Genomic DNA, 15,946 nt, shown 5'->3' with positions numbered 1-15,946 from the left:
TTCCAATTTTATTGCAGCCTCTCATGAGTATTGAATAGTTTCCCGAGGCTTTCGAATTTATTAATGATATCACTGATTATGGGTTCTTCCATGTATAAGCCTCGTTGTTCAAGTACATCATCCAAAAAAGTATGGTACATATCGCTGAAGAATATTGCTCTCAATATGGCTGTCATTGAATATATAAAACTATTCGAACACAGATTAGGAACTCAAACTGGTTTAAACTCAGCTGTACCCTGTGGTAGGATCGAAACAAGATCACACAATGACCATAAGCTTTGCCTTAAGGTAAAACCTCGCCACAGTGACCAGAATGGTTCCGAACAGCATCACTACACCGCTAAAGACGGCAGCCTGTGTGTAACTTGAGTATTTTTCTAGTAACGCACCACATATCGGCGTACCAGTCAGACCAGCAATACCAACAATGGCCAACGACATGCCGAGGTGGGTGCCAATCTGGTCCGGACTTGGAGTCACTTGGGCGATGCAAGGGGACGTTAATGACACTATTCCGCCCGAAAAGAAACCATAGAGTACCGAGAAGACAATGATTGCCGCATCTGAAGTGACCCTGATCCAGCAAAGTAGCAGAACCCCAGTACAGAGACTGGTGAAGATCAACATGTTGAAGCGACCAAACCTATCCGCAACAATGCCTGGCAATATCCTTCCAAAAACTGAGGCAGCATTGAGAATCGACAAAAGGTAGGATGAAAGCTGTAATCCCATGCCATGAGACTGCGCATATTGCGGTAGATAGAAAAAAGGGGTAAATTGTCCCCACATCATGAAGAAAATACCGAGCGTGACGAGGGTATATGGTGTGCGAATGAAAGCTGCCGGTAAGAGGACTTTGCCTCGGCGAGGAGGAAGTCGCTCTTTCAAAGTTATCATCCCTATTAATACCATAAACAAGATGATGAACCCTGCAATTCGGACGGACCATCCGAATCCCAAGTGTTCGTTTTCCAGCATCTTGCTCAAAGCAATGGGAAATATAACTCCCCCAATGGAAGATCCGGAGACCACCACACCGAGGGCTGCCGCACGTCGCTTCTGAAAGTAATGGCTGACACATGTCATGACGGGGGCGAATAACATGCCAGAAGCAATTCCTCCCAAAACCCCTTGAGCAAGCATGAATTGATAATACTTTTGACACAGAGATGTCATCATTACCGACAGCGCGACGGCGATGGCGGGTGCATGTATAATCTAGGATGTAGAATGTAATCAGTAAATAAAGCGGTTGCTAAGGGTTCATTTTCAAGTCCTTACCGAAGCGCCATAACGGTCAAACAATGGCCCACCGATAAGGCTACCAGCGAAAAGGAAACAGACTTGAACAGATCCAATCCAAGAAATAGTTGATGAAGTTTCGTTGGAGAGAAAGTGCTCGGTATAATAATCTTGGTAGACTCTGCGTCATGCATCAATGGTTAGTACGTCTTATCGGATTGAATTCCGGAGTATGGAAACCCACCCATAAGCGTTCATGTACCCAAAAGTCGAGAAAGACACACAAAACGCCCCTAAAACTACCATCCATGCTCGAGTTCCACCTTCCGGGAATTCTGTCGTTGGCTTCTCAATGTCGAGTTGACTACTAGGCCCTTTGAAGCCATCATGGGTGACTGGGCCCTTTGATACTTGCGAGTTAGACATTCCGAGGGTCGTTTGAGCACATAAAAAACATAATATCCCTTCAAATTTATATTCCAACAGTCGTTATAGTTAACATTATTTATACTTGATTTCGCCCGAGTTGCTTGCAGAATATCTCAATGCTCGCCCGAAAAAGCCGAGAGGCTCGGCCATTTCAGTTCACCGATCGAATTTTTCTTTCGTGACTCATTTCAATCTCATGTACAGAATTGTAGCTAGTTCTTGCAAGGTTCATTTCCTTGTGTATAAACTTGGAAATTATAAGAAAAATCCTTGAAAAATATAGTTAAAATATCATTAGTCTACATAGATCCGCACAATGGTATGTGTACACGAATTTGACTAATACTCGGCCCCGATACCCATCGCGAACAATGCCGGAAGACTAATATGTGGATCGTTTCAAGGTTTTCGATATTGGCATGTATTATGGGACTATCATTTATTCGAATGTTCATCAATTGGATATAGAGAATCCGAGAGACCGATAACAAGAATTCCCAATCAAACATGTAAAGTGTTTGCTTCCAGACAACTGAGAGCATTCTATAACATTAAAAATATACACCGATAATGGATAACGAACCAACGAGCATCTCCTATGAATATATAAAGAAGCAATTTATCGACCTAAATTTAAAATACAGTGGTCCTTTCGAGCCAGAGTGAAACCAAGAAGATAGTATACAACGAAGAGCGAAGAAAAAGCTAAAAGGCGTGGGAGATGCGGTCAGGCTTTTCATATTGAAGTATAGTTACTAGTGAAGGACCTGAGCTTACGTGACGGGCTAATATAGTGCTATATTTAAAGCAGTCAAAGAAGATGGATTGAGTGATTCCAGGTTTGATAAGGCCTCATTATACAGTTCCAAACTTCGTGATATTGCCAATGGCTCTTGGTCGTCGATGGTAAAGGAAGAAACCAAAAGACAAGTGAAAAGCTCCCAGTGTGATGAGGTGCCTATGATCTACTAGAATGGAGAAAAGTACGAAGAACAACAAATCACAACATTGAGGAAAAGGAAAGAAAAGAGAAAGCTATGCTATATATATATAGGCGGATACCCACTCTCCAGACTAATTATCTAATTAGTCTACATCCGAGAGTAGGTTAAACCGCACATACGTGCAAACATGCAAACACACATGTCCCGAGGCTGCCTCCATATAGTTATACTACACCCAGGATCCACACTATCATGTCGAATATTCGGAAAGTAAAGTATATCATGATGGCGCTTGAGATTAAGAAGAGTCAAACATCAAAACTTAGAGTAAAGAAATACTGTGTTAAAACGAGATGGCCCATCTGTATATACATAGATTGAGCAAAACATGACGATATTGTTGCATTCAAGTTATAATCACATAAAATATGAATTTCTCAACCTTCGTGCGTATCCGTAGAACACACGTTTGTTCCATATCATCGGAACAGCCTTGCCTGAATCTGAATCTTGGCTTAATTGAGATCCCCACCTTCAATATTGAGATATTCTACAATTGGTCAAATTTATCAGTTTCGAAGTGATCGGCATTGAGATCCACATAAGCAGCCCCTCGCTGTTTTGGACGATCTTGGAAAGATGCCGTTGATTACACTTTCGGTATACTTTTAAGACGATGCCAACTTGCTACATAGAGTAGTAAGCGCGGAGCATGTAGTGCCCCATGGGGCAATTTAAGGGGCATCATCCATGAGAAAAAGGAATTTTGAAGGTTTTCAGAAAATGCGCGATTTGTCCTCCTGATCTTGAAGGAGTGCGAGGTCTTCTTGCGATCCATATATCAAGACCCGAAGCTCTTCGGAACTACGATGAGATACCGGATCTCACGACCGTGGAAAGACTGGAGCACTATGTACTGTAAATAGAAAGAGGGCTTGTTGGTATTACAACTTAAACGCTTAGCCGAGGAGGTGGAAAAAGTGGATCAGAAGGTGGATTAGAATTTGGTCTTTTGGCCCCTCGTTTACGTACTCTCACATACATTTCTACCCCAGATGTAATCCCATGACCCCTTTCTTCCTCCTGGTACGGAGTACATAGTTTGATAAGTCTATATTACGCGAACAGAGCTCAAATCGGGGCAATGCAAAGCTAGTACAAATCTAGAATATGGAAAACCGTTATGGATGGCTTGGCAACACTCTCTACATTGCGTATATTGTATTCCAGTTGAAAGCTCTGGGGTGGAAGCATTGGTAATTCAAGGTAATTCAAAGGATAAGCTTCGATGTTTCATTGTGTGGAATTACAACTTGAAGCGCCGAGAAAGTAGAATATAATATCTGATTCTAGAACATTGGTAATACACTATATTTGCATATGATAAATATTACACTATACCTCTGCGCGCATTATAATAATTGAAGTCTCACGCACTACTTTTCTCCATCCACTTCTGCAGTACTGCAGCAACCTGCAAGCTGTTCTTCTCCATGAACACCATATGTCCATTGCCGTGGATGCCGACATCGGCCAGCTGGAGGTGCTTCACATTGACACCTGCCTGCTCAAGGAAACGGACTGTGCACCAATCATACGGCACATGGTAAGATGATTCGGTTGTCATGATCAATACAGGAACCTTGGCGAGGTTGACAAGCTGTCTTGGTGCTGGGTGGTTGGCCTGGATAGTGCAGTTGGAACGCATAGTCGAGTTTGTAAGAATAGTTTGTCTCACGAGGTCGACTGATGGATCAGTGACGGCGGGCGAGTAAGTCAGAGGGATATCGGTAAGTCCGTATGGACGCGCAGCGGTGGTGCTGAAAACGGCTTCCTGGAATGGAGGACCCGTGGGTTCGAGAGAGACGATGGAGTGGACGAGGTCCGGGCGCGCATCAGCAAGCAACCAGGGCATAACTCCACCCTGGGAGTGGGAGAGAAGGATAGCCGGGGATCCAATCTTGTCGAGAAGAGCGGCACCAGCAGCCTGGACGGTCGATTCCTGGTAGGTTGCTGAGCTCATGAACTCAACAGTCGATGCATAGTAGGTGTCGAAAATCTCGTCGCCCATGACACCGGTTCCGTTCCATTGGGTGTGCAGGGATGCCTGGGGCCAGAGCTTGTAACGCTCTGGTGCTGTGAAGCGCTCTTGCAAGATCTCGGCGCTGTAAGTGCTCAGGGTTCCATTGCCGGGGATCCATGCACTACGGCCACGGAAGGTCTGATCGATAAGGAAGCATTCATAGCCTTGCGAGACGAAGTACGAGGCCCAGCCTTCTCCTCCATCAGGCTTGTTAAGCCAGTTCTGCCAGCATACAGGTTAGCATCTCGATGGGGCGGAGAGTTCTTCAATGATACATACAGTGCCTGTTTGAGCTTGGCCATGGATGAAGACAATTGGATATGGCTTTGTAGCTCCCCCGGATGGAGTCAATTTCTCCACGTACATCTGCTCCGCGAAGAGGTGCTCGCCATCGCTGTTCTCAATGTATCCTCCTCCAACATACAGGTACGATCGCTCAGTTGGCACTTCGCTGCGCGCGCTTGAAGCTACAGCGGCCACTGCCGAGGCGATCAACAATAGTCCAGCCTTGACCTGCATATTTGCTGCGAGATGTCCAAAGTTTACGCAACGGAGCGAGGATTAAGTGGACAATTTGTCACGATGCAAATTATTCTAAAGATCCCGCCTTTTTATCCGATTTACCGAGAATCTCCCGCGATTGCGCGTAACTTGGAATTGCAAACTGTTCGGGTTTGGATCTTGTCGATCGGCCCACACGGGATCGAACTACTAATGATATTGAAGCAGGAGAAATAAACAATGGGGCCTTGACTTTGCCAAGTGGGTTTTGAAAGTCAATCGCGCCCTGTGTCTTGGGAAAGGGATTGAATCCTTTGGATCAAGGTTTTCTTTACATTATGCGAGTGATGTTCAAAAATGGTTGGTTATTATTGGAGTGTGGTCCTCCCACCACCTTTTGATGTAGTTCGTCCCCGCCGCTTCTTTTCCTTTTCTTTAGGGACTCGTTGAGACCCTTCACAAACACAATGGATCTCCCCACCGTCATCATACACTGGGTGTTTACCTGGGTGGCAATCGGCTTGATTACCCTGCGGCTGCTGCTGCGGAAGTTGAAGGGGTTTAAATTTGTTTTGGGGGATTATTTCGCTATGGGAGCAATTGTTTGTGCTCTCGCACGTCTCGCCTTAGTCCACGTTATTCTCATTTGGGGGACCAACAATATGACTGAGAGCTTCAGAAATTCCCACAACTTCACACCAGAAGAGATCCGTCGCAGAGAGATCGCGAGCAAATTTGTGCTCGCCAATCGAGTGTTCTATAACTCCTAGTACGTCCGGAAATCACTTAAAATACACCCTTATGCGCCTTTTTCTCACCCATTTCTTTAGTCTCTGGCTGCAGAAGTTGGTTCTGCTCGATACCTATCGCAGACTGCTTAAACATCTTCGTTGGGAAAAGATCACAATGATTTCATACATTGGTATATTCGCAGCAACGTACGCCACGGTGCAGATTGTGACCTTTACGGAGTGTGATCCATTCAACCATTACTGGATGGTGCTTCCTGATCCTGGTATTTTTCTCTCCACTTTCCGATCTTATTTTTGCCTTCATGCATGAGTTCGTTAGACATTCTAACCAATAAATATTAGGAACATGCTGCCAAGCACAGCTCCAACTGATCGTCCTCGGTATGTGTTCTGTCGGAAGGATCCCGAGATTGTTTCAATTCCACGCCTCTAACCCTCTTGAATGTTTTAGGTGTCTTGAATATCGTTACTGATCTTATGCTCATTGCATTGCCGATCCCAATTCTCGTTTTAGTCAAACGATCGACTGTCGAGTAAGTTCAATGTGTGCTTGATCATTATGACTATACATCTCCTAACCTGGTCGCTCCCATAGGAAATTCCAACTCGCAGTCCTCTTCGCCGTCGGTTTCTTCATCGTCGCAATCACCATCGCCAGACTACCTTTAAACGCCGAGAACTCCACTGCGCAAGTGAGCAGAACAACCTGGGCATCTATTGAGCTACTCGCTGCTGCCATTGTGGCCAATGCTCCTGTCTTGTACGGACTTTTCAAGGGACACAGACAAAGGTCTAGATACGCTACATCAGGACCCGGGTCATCTGGCCCATCACGACTGGGACTTCAAAAGAGATCAGCAAATGAGCCAGCATTCGAAATGCAAGGGTCTCGAAATACAGGCTCTCATCTTGATTCAAAAACACCGTCGAGAAACTACGTGGAGATCGACGGGGAGAGTAGCAGGTCTTTGACTCGAAGCGTGCAAAGGGAGGAATAAATAAAATTGCCATATGTACATAATAAACTAATAATGGACACGACTACAATCACGAATACTTGCAGTTAGCCTCTGTGGCCAATGATGAATTTTTGTCTTTCGCTAACAATATCATAGCCATTCAGAGTGACATTTCAGCCGGGTAATCTAGTACAAAATGCTCAAATGTAGTTTCAATCGCTCATTCATACCTAAGATTATAGCAGATTAATATCAAAAATTCAGAGATCCTCATAACCCAGCCTAGGATCTAATCAAGTGGCTAGCTACTCGGAGAACCAAACACCTCCATATGAATACGCTCGCTATTCACGCCCAAAGAAACAAGACTATCACTCTGAGCCTTCATAAAAGGCTGAGGTCCACAAATATAGTAGTCCGCATCAGGAAGAACAACCTCCTGCCTAACCTCTGACTTTCCCAAATCCACCCGTCCCACATAATCATAATCAACACCCTCCCTATCACTCTCCTCAACATCCTCATAAAAGACAACCCTTCTAACAGACGAGTTCTCCCTCACAATCCTCTCCAACGCATCCTTCATAGCATGCACATGTCTGTTCCTAGCAGCATGAACAAAAACAACCTTCCTCGCTTGTCCCTGCTGACTGATAATCGTATTCAACATCGACATCATAGGCGTCAGCCCCACACCCCCACTGATCAAAACAGCAGGAGTGGTAGCATTGATATCAAGCACGAAGTCTCCGAATGGCATGCTCACTTCTAACTCCGAGCCCACGGGAAGTGAATCATGGAGGACGTTCGAGATTCTTCCTGCGGGCCTGGTATCACGGGCGAATTCCTGTTTGACTGAGATTCGGAAGTGATCGCTGCTCGGGGCATCAGATAAACTATATTGGCGTGGTTGATAGGAATTCAGCTCCGGGACAAAAATCCTAGCACTAACGAATTGTCCCGGTTTATAAGGTGGTAAAACATCATGATCCTTATCAGATGCAACAGGTGAAAGATGAAAAGAAATAATCTCATCGCTTTCAGGAATCTTTTTCGAAATGACAAACTTTCTCCATCCCTTCCAACCACCTGGTACTTGGAGATTCTGTTCATATAGCCCGTTTTCAAAATTGATAAATATATCGGCCAATTCCGTATATGCTGCGCTCCACGCAGAAATAATTTCTTCACTTGCTGCAGAGCCCAAAACCTCTTTTATAGCGGCTAGTAAATGTTCCCCTACGATGGGGTATTGGTCTGCTGAAACGCCTAGACTGGCGTGTTTGTGGCCTATGCGGGAAACTGCTGCAGCTAGGTTTTCTGGGTGATCGATGTTTGAAGCGTATGCCCATACTGCGTGGGCTAGTGCCGCCGGTTGTTCGCCTGTGGCTTGGTGGGCTGTGTTGAAGATGTTTTTAAGCTCAGGGTGATGTGATAGCATCTGCTTATAGAAGAGGGTCGTGATTGTTACGCCGTGCTCTTGGAGGGCTGGGATGGTTGCCTTGACGATGTCCTTTTGTTGGGTGGTTAACCATTGTCGATGTGAGGTGATGTATTTGGCTTTTGGAGATAGGGCTGAGAGCCCCATGCGTCGAAGGAATAGCCGTGAGCACATTTTGAATTGAGGCAAATATGCAGCGAGTCTCTAATTGATAGTTGGGAGTTTATAGTTGCTAATTGTGAGATTTTTATTGGACTGGTGGCATGTCATTTTTTAGTGGTCGAGTAGAGGGTATTGATGTCATTCATTTTTGGGGTACTTAGTGAACGTATGGTTGCATTAGTCCGGGGTATCCGCGATTGATCAGAGAATATGGACTCACCTTCTCCGGGATCTTATTAGCTAGTGAATGTATTCAAACCATTCTATTGCCGAGATTTAATTTCAAATACTATCAGTGGTAAGTTCAAGTACTTCCTTTGAGTGATCTAATAGCCCTCGGGTTCGCGCGGATCCGCAGGATAACATACATCGTACATGGTTTTTAGAGTCAATGATAGAGGTGAAAGGATAAGAAGATAATCATATCAAGCAATCGTCTATATCTGATTGTTCTGATGAAAAGAAAGTCTAGATACATCAATCCCGCACGCGGGTCTATTATCGTTAAAACGGCTTTATGCCGGACCCGCTTGCTAAATCGCTGAGAAAAAAAAATGAAAATCACGCTTTGTAGATGAAACCCCCATATAAATAGTAAAGAAAATACAGATCTGTCGAAGAAAATGTGCAAAGAAGTCTAGAAGCTGAACAAACCAGTCCGCTTCTTGCCGAAAGGATAAACAATAAGAGCTGACATGAATAATCCAACAGTAATGCCGATAGCAACCTGGATCATACCGTAACCAAGACTGGAGACGGATGTATCGGAAGAACTGGTCGATGAAGTGTCGTGGCGGAGGACCTCGTTGGCATAGGTCAGGCCAGATAGCAAGGAGCCACTGGATGCAAGGCCGGAAGGCACGAGCACGAATATACCAGGCAGAATGGCAGTGGCGGCATGACCGTGCCAAAGTCGACTGTACAGGTTACCCAGGATACCGACGGTGAAGGCGCCAACGGTGTTGGCAACTTCGGATGAAGAGCCGAATCTGAGTGAACTGAAATAGTTCGTGATGTAGCCGACTGTGGCGATGAAAACCATGACTGGCATTTGTTTCCATTTGGCTTGGTTAACGAGGGCAAGGAATACGGCGTAGATCGCCACGAATGGAAATTTGCGTGCGATTGTGGATCCGTAGACGTCGAGGTTGGGACATGTCGTTTCGGAGGATGCATTGTGGTCCATAAGACCGTAGATAGTCAGGCCGACGGTGATACCGTAGCCTAGGAAAAGTGAATAGATGACGGCGTACACCATTCGAACCGAGCCAGCGATGATTTGGTGAGATTGCAGTTCCAGACTGCTGCAGAGGACGGTGAAACCAGGAAGAATGAGAGCGATAGATGACTGTGCAAGTGCTGAGAAGCAGAATAAACGTCCACCTCCATATTCAATACTACCAAGCGCACGCGCAAGGAAGGAAGTCAGGATAGCGGCGGTGACTTCAAAGACGTTGGAGTAAAGTACTGATCGAGGAGCAAGGACATGTTGCATGAAACCGACTAGACAGCCGAGACAGAAGATAACAGGCAGATCGATTGGTCGTGCCTCAAAGGCGAACGGGCCGACCGTGGCACTAGCGAGACCATACAATAGCACCACAAGCCACTTGTTGTATCGGGGCTTGCGCTGCATGATCTCATCTAGTTCGTGACTTGCCTCCTCGACACCGATCAGATCGTGAACGACATTCTTATACACATTGTGTGTATCAGCAAGTCTTCCAAGATCGACACCTTGCACCATTCTCACAAGCTTGACTTCAGCAGTACGGGTGGCTGGGTCGTCAAACGACATAATCATACAACCAGGCAGGTACAAGAACTGGCCAGAGACTTCCAGTACACGCGCAGTCATCTGCATGTATTCTTCCAAGCGATGGGTAGGAGCACCGTAGCGCATAAGGGCACGACACAACTGCATGATATAACGCTGACGCGAAATGATCTCGGCAATGTGCACAGTCACGCGAATCTCATCTTCAAGACGAGTCTTACGCTTGCTCTTCTTGGGTCTCTTGCCTGGTGGCATCGCTTCAATGGCGGCCGGCAAGCTTGTGGTACTAAAGTTCATTGAGGCACCGACCAATGACGAAGTAGACCGGTGGGCGGGCTTCTTGTACCACTTCAGCTTTTCCTTGCGAGGGGTGGCGCTTCCAGAGGTAGGCTGCGAAGGCGCATAGTATGGAGACAATGAGCCCTTCTTCGGTGTCGTCGCGCCAGATGAGACTTGAGTCTCGCTATCCGAGTCATCCGTGATGACACTCTCCGGGCGCGACGAGCCCCCAGTCTGGACAGCTTGCAGCCTCAGGAGCTGTGAGAGAATTCCACTGCTTCCACCGCCGAATCCACTGGATCGGCGACGAGCAGCAGCAGTGTAGTCTCGTAGCAAACCCTCCGGTGTTGTTTGTCCTGATCGCTGATATGCACCCCGAGGCTTGCGCTTGAGACGGTCCTGGACCATTGTCATGCTGCGAACCAGACGATGAGCCTCTGCACTAGGCGCAGCCTCAATGGGCTCCTCACCAGCCTCCAATGCTCGTAAGTTATCAGCATCGCTTTGTGCGCGTCGAGCCTGTAATTGATCCAGTGGAATATGACCGTCATAGTCGTCGGGAAGGAGTGAAGCGTTCAGAGCTTCGCCTTCGTCCACAGGGCGACCAAGACGTTCTGTCAATCGCGTAGTCTTCTGTCGGAGCAGCTGACCAGCAGCACGGAATCGCTCACGAGCAGAAGTCGTTCGTTCAACAGACCCTGGCTCTGTCTTCTCTGACAGTTCTGTCTGCGGTCCATCGTACGCGCGGCTGCCGTGGCGGGAATGTGCGGGGGCTGGCGGGGTGACGGTTCCGGTGAGAGGGACGTTGCTCAGCTCTGCCGGCGGGAGCAGAGGATGATTTGAGGTATCGGATTGATCTGAGAATACTCGATGGGAGTCGGAAGGATGTAGGTATCGTTCGCCTAGCTTGCTGATTGAGCGGAAGCGAACACGAGGCGATCGAATGCGAGGTTCTATTTGAGGTTCCAGTTCCTGCGTGGCGAGCTCGGGTGGTGTGACCGGTGACGGCGGCAGGGATGGCTGCAGGTCAGCCACATATTGGTCGCCATCTGCTGTAGGTTCCCGTTCAAGACTTTGACGGCTGCTTGGAGTTGTAGAGGGAAATGGGTATTCGGTATATTCTTCGTTCGGGCTTGGGTGAGGAAATGGAGTTGAGTGGGACATGAGTGCAAGCACCGGAATACCCGGAGAATGCTATGATGCTAGATGCAAGTCGTAACGAAGGACAAGAAACAGATAAAAATACCCAGTGAACGAGAGAGGGGTAAAGTGGAAAATTGAAAGATGGTAGGAGGCAACGGAAATCTACATATATTTTACTGAGTCAAGGTGAATTGAGCTAAGAAGTCTAGACTGGGAGGGTGTGGATCGGGGGATACAGGTACCCCGAACCACGGATGCAGTATAAGAAAAATAATGAAAAATAGAAAATAATTGACGCGATTGGGGGTACGCAGTGACAGTTCCACCATTCCTATCATATTTTATGAATTTTATGGATTTAAATTAATTTAGTTCGGTCTTGTTAACTAGATCAGGGATCGTCAAAGGATCCGCATGAAATCATCGATAAGGGCCCTGCACGACAGTGACTTCAAGTTGCAGAGATTTCCTTTCCAGTCGAATTAATTGGTATATTTTACTCCGTTCTATCTTTCCTTTTATTATTATGAAACTTCTCATAAAAATTCATAAAATCTCAGAATAGATATTTTCCTTCCTAATGCGTAACCAGCGTCACGACCATACACAAAAAGCCTTTGTTCGGTTTGCGAAAATCTTGGTTCGGGCGATTCTAGAATTCTAAAAATTGCCAAAAATCACAGAAATTCTAGAATACACGAACACGTACCACCGGCACATCATCCATTATTGTGGGTCCGACGGTGGCAATCCAGAATGACAGTGGCACCGGGGGCCGAGCGAACCGCTTGGCTTACAGTTAGTTGCCCCTCCATCCCTCAAGCTCGATACCCAGCTAGGTAAGGCCAGGGGAAAAAAGAGAGAAAAAAGAGGACCCAGCGTCTTAATACACACTAACTATACCTTTATCTGAGCAAAAATATCAAGGAAAGCGCACATGTGGCTGCCCTTATCATCCACTAAACTCCACTCCAAGACTATCAAGGTCTGCTTTCGGCTCAGCCGAGAAGATCGCGGGATGCCGGGTTCCACGGCTATTACTGGGCTTTTACAATATTATAGCCACCTCCTGAGCTTTGACAATGAAAATAATAATACAAGAAATAGATATAGAAATAGAAATAGAAATAAAAAGGAGATGTGACAACATGACAACATGACAGGGGATGAGGGGTTCCACTTGGAACATGATCGTCAACAGGAGCTTCGAATTGATCAGCTTGATCAGCTCTTGCGTGAGGGCAGAAACGATAGTGGGGTGGATAATACCAAACAACCAAATAATCGTCCGAAGGAGCTTAAACTCAGTTCTCCGAGTCGGTTATAGATAGAAACAGCCTGGACCCACTATGGCAAACGTAGATTTCGAGAATGTCGCACATTACGAATCCATTGGCCAGTAACTCTTCCTCCATCAAAGCTGAAAGGGTAAATTGTACTCCGTAAAATATATAAAAAAAAATATAAAAATGTAAAATGGACTTCAGGGCCAGAAGCACAGACGCCACAAGTCTAGAAAGTGGATCTTCTTGACGCACACCTGATCAATTAGTGGATAGAATCCAAGTTCTCGTAGCATTAACCTTGAAAATAGATTTACACAAAAAAAGGAGACGATGAAACACACACCATCATGGATGACAGGAGAGAACATCCAGCCCAATCATAACCCCACTCCTCCATATGATCTAGATCTGCAAGTGCGATACTGCATCATTTGTGATTTTATTCCGAGCCCTTCTTCTTCTCCGGTAGACTCCACCCATTCAAGTACCCAACTCCAGCATTCAGATACGCAGCGTATCCCAGCCACGCGGCATACGGGGTCATTAACCAGAACGCAGTCCTGTCTGCGTCCCACCAGTTAACCAACAGAACAGTTACATTCCCTATGAGAAGAGCCATATCGCCAAGGGCCGCGGCCGGTCGCCCCACCCCAAAGAAAAGTGGCATCCAGAGGAAATTCAAAGCTAGTTGAGTCGTGTACAGGGTCTGGGCGTTATGGTTAGCGTCATGGACCGCTGTTAAGAGCGATCGAGACGCTGTCACTGTCGCATGGTGCGACGCATATCCCATCAGTCCGTAAAGGGCTGTCCAGGCCGGCGCGAACAGCCAGCTTGGCGGGCTAAATGGTGGTTGTCGGAGATCGCGGTAGGTGTTCTGGGTCTTGTTGCCTGGAGAATTGATCCAGATTAGATTAATATTTCACTATTTTTGGTCTAAACACCTAGGGTAATTGAATTGAATGCCTGAGGGATTTTCTCGTTGCAACGGATTAGATTGACTCACGGTTCACTAGGAGAGCTGTCACGGTCCCGCCGACGATAGGCGTGGCGACAGAAAGTAGCGGTGATGCGAAAACTCCCTGCGGGAGCGCAAATGACCAAGGCATGGTGGGTGATCTCGTTATCTGATTTGTTTATTTGTTTATTTTGTGCATGCAGAGGATGTGAGTTGACCAGGATCTGTGTTTATAAATGCCCAGGAAGTGAAGTCGTTTGCATCGATCGATCTGGTTGCTCCGGCGTTACACCTACGTCACCGCTTGACTTCCCTGCTCCTTGAATCCAACCAACACCATTGCGCTTGATTACTCCTGACTTCCAAGGCTGCGGATAATTCGGATCATCTGAATGGAATAGGCCAGATCAATATTCTGCATATATGTCTCCGATACGTGGCATTGCCTTACATGCTGCGTTTAAATTCCGACAAACCTCTATTTTTCATTATACACCTGCATGGACAACTTTATATTATCAACGTGGAATAAAAATGGAAGTACAATTTTGAATATACATTCTAAGAATATATGAGTATATACTACCTAATATTTGAACATATCCCGGTAGCTCGCTATCGCCATCTCATGCACATCTGGCCTTGATTATGCAGATTGGCAGTCAGTAGTGTCAATGCTCTTGCGGATTGACAAACACTTTCTTGCCACTGATTTTCCCATCCATAAAGCTATCGAGTACATTCTGCACTGATCCCAGTCCACCTGTAACTATATCAGATGGATTCGAAAAGACCCTACCGCTAGACAGGCTTTCCGGAAGATACTCATGAAGATACCACATTTTAGCCTCTTTGTTTGCTCCTTCCTCCACCAAAACATCCGAGTATGAAGCCCATTGCTTTCTCACGTTCTTCGGTAGATCTTTATCAACAGGCGTAGGACTCGTAGACCAAAAAGTCCCCCCATTGCTCGCAAGAAAAAACTCACCCAACAATAATGTAACTTCCGAGGAACCAATCGCATCAAAGATGCCATCATATGGACCATGCTCCTTGATAGACTCCAAGATCTCTTCTTTCGGCCTCGTATGATCGATAATGCAAGACGCGCCACGTCGCTGTACAAGACTCCAATTGGAAGGGGAAGATGTAGTCAGAACCTCATACCCAGCATCAACTGCATATTGAACAGCCAATCCACCCACCGAAGAGGAACCACCATAAATCAGGATTCTCTTTCCGTTTCGGTTCGCTCGCGCATTGACAGGGGGATATCCGAGATTCATACAGATAGAAAGCGCAGCAACGACAGTGGCGAGATTAGCCATCACACCGCATCCTTCGTGCAGTGGGGTGTGAGCGTTTAGCTTCACAAGGTTCTCTTCTAGTGCGAGTGGGTACTTTTGGAATGCTCCGAATCTGATATCACTCGCTGCTCGGCCCCAGCGAGCAACTGCAACACGATCACCGGACTTGAATGAATCTACACCGGGTCCCACCGAGTGAATTGTTCCCCCAAAGGTGTACCCGAGAACAGCCGGGTATTCAATATCAAACATTTCCCATCTGCAACATGAAGGTATTAGTTTCTGGAGAAACAGAGAATTGTATCCACTTTCAAATCCCGAAAGAAAGAAACCAGAGCAGCTCAAGCATAATCAATTCACTCATCTTCTTACCGCTGAATCTTCGCTTCAATCGGATTGAACGCAATGGCCTCATTCCGCACCACCACTTCCCCCGCCCCTGGAAGCCATGTTTCAACTTGTTCAACCTCAAGCAAACCCCGTGGCTTCCTCAGTAAAGCGGCCTCATTCACTTCCATATGGCGGTATACAAACAGGTAAATTTGAGTTTTGTCCGCTGCCCAGGTGGGGGTATTGCCTTGACTCTGTCACAACCTAGAAAAAGCAAATATCGCATATATACCGCAGATGAAGCCCCACATGATATTTTCCACTAGAAAATTGTGGGGCTATTTTCATGAGGA

General features: G+C 46.3%; 7 protein-coding genes across 7 annotated transcripts; 1 reads left to right on the top strand and 6 right to left on the bottom strand.

The window, feature by feature from the left end:
* Window positions 1–261: 261 nt before the first annotated feature.
* On the bottom strand, window positions 262–1,671 carry N7478_005854 (MCT family MFS transporter; the record flags this gene model as incomplete). Its single annotated transcript, XM_056922068.1, has 3 exons — window positions 262–1,221; window positions 1,285–1,426; window positions 1,490–1,671. The coding sequence occupies 3 exons, from the start codon at window positions 1,669–1,671 to the stop codon at window positions 262–264; spliced, it is 1,284 nt and encodes a 427-aa protein (XP_056780105.1).
* A 2,376-nt stretch (window positions 1,672–4,047) lies between these two features.
* On the bottom strand, window positions 4,048–5,220 carry N7478_005853 (alpha/beta hydrolase; the record flags this gene model as incomplete). Its single annotated transcript, XM_056922067.1, has 2 exons — window positions 4,048–4,923; window positions 4,981–5,220. The coding sequence occupies 2 exons, from the start codon at window positions 5,218–5,220 to the stop codon at window positions 4,048–4,050; spliced, it is 1,116 nt and encodes a 371-aa protein (XP_056780104.1).
* A 449-nt stretch (window positions 5,221–5,669) lies between these two features.
* Window positions 5,670–6,952, top strand: N7478_005852 (uncharacterized protein; the record flags this gene model as incomplete). The annotated part of the gene is made up of 5 exons (XM_056922066.1): window positions 5,670–5,971; window positions 6,033–6,217; window positions 6,297–6,335; window positions 6,406–6,487; window positions 6,550–6,952. The coding sequence occupies 5 exons, from the start codon at window positions 5,670–5,672 to the stop codon at window positions 6,950–6,952; spliced, it is 1,011 nt and encodes a 336-aa protein (XP_056780103.1).
* Window positions 6,953–7,214: 262 nt separating this feature from the next.
* Window positions 7,215–8,528, bottom strand: N7478_005851 (NO-inducible flavohemoprotein; the record flags this gene model as incomplete). Its single annotated transcript, XM_056922065.1, has 1 exon — window positions 7,215–8,528. One exon carries the CDS (start codon window positions 8,526–8,528, stop codon window positions 7,215–7,217), a length of 1,314 nt encoding a protein of 437 aa, XP_056780102.1.
* Window positions 8,529–9,153: 625 nt separating this feature from the next.
* Window positions 9,154–11,736, bottom strand: N7478_005850 (threonine/serine exporter family protein; the record flags this gene model as incomplete). The annotated part of the gene is made up of 1 exon (XM_056922064.1): window positions 9,154–11,736. One exon carries the CDS (start codon window positions 11,734–11,736, stop codon window positions 9,154–9,156), a length of 2,583 nt encoding a protein of 860 aa, XP_056780101.1.
* A 1,704-nt stretch (window positions 11,737–13,440) lies between these two features.
* On the bottom strand, window positions 13,441–14,107 carry N7478_005849 (TspO/MBR family protein; the record flags this gene model as incomplete). The annotated part of the gene is made up of 2 exons (XM_056922063.1): window positions 13,441–13,889; window positions 14,005–14,107. 2 exons carry the CDS (start codon window positions 14,105–14,107, stop codon window positions 13,441–13,443), a joined length of 552 nt encoding a protein of 183 aa, XP_056780100.1.
* Window positions 14,108–14,627: 520 nt separating this feature from the next.
* On the bottom strand, window positions 14,628–15,781 carry N7478_005848 (zinc-binding alcohol dehydrogenase family protein; the record flags this gene model as incomplete). Its single annotated transcript, XM_056922062.1, has 2 exons — window positions 14,628–15,522; window positions 15,636–15,781. The coding sequence occupies 2 exons, from the start codon at window positions 15,779–15,781 to the stop codon at window positions 14,628–14,630; spliced, it is 1,041 nt and encodes a 346-aa protein (XP_056780099.1).
* Between the last annotated feature and the right edge of the window lie 165 nt (window positions 15,782–15,946).

Source organism: Penicillium angulare (assembly GCF_028827245.1).
Source record: "Penicillium angulare strain IBT 27051 chromosome Unknown utg000004l_segment0_segment0, whole genome shotgun sequence".
Classification (NCBI taxonomy): Eukaryota; Fungi; Ascomycota; class Eurotiomycetes; order Eurotiales; family Aspergillaceae; genus Penicillium; species Penicillium angulare.
The sequence above is the reverse complement of the archived record's forward strand: the minus strand, read 5'-3'. Positions and strand labels throughout refer to the sequence as shown.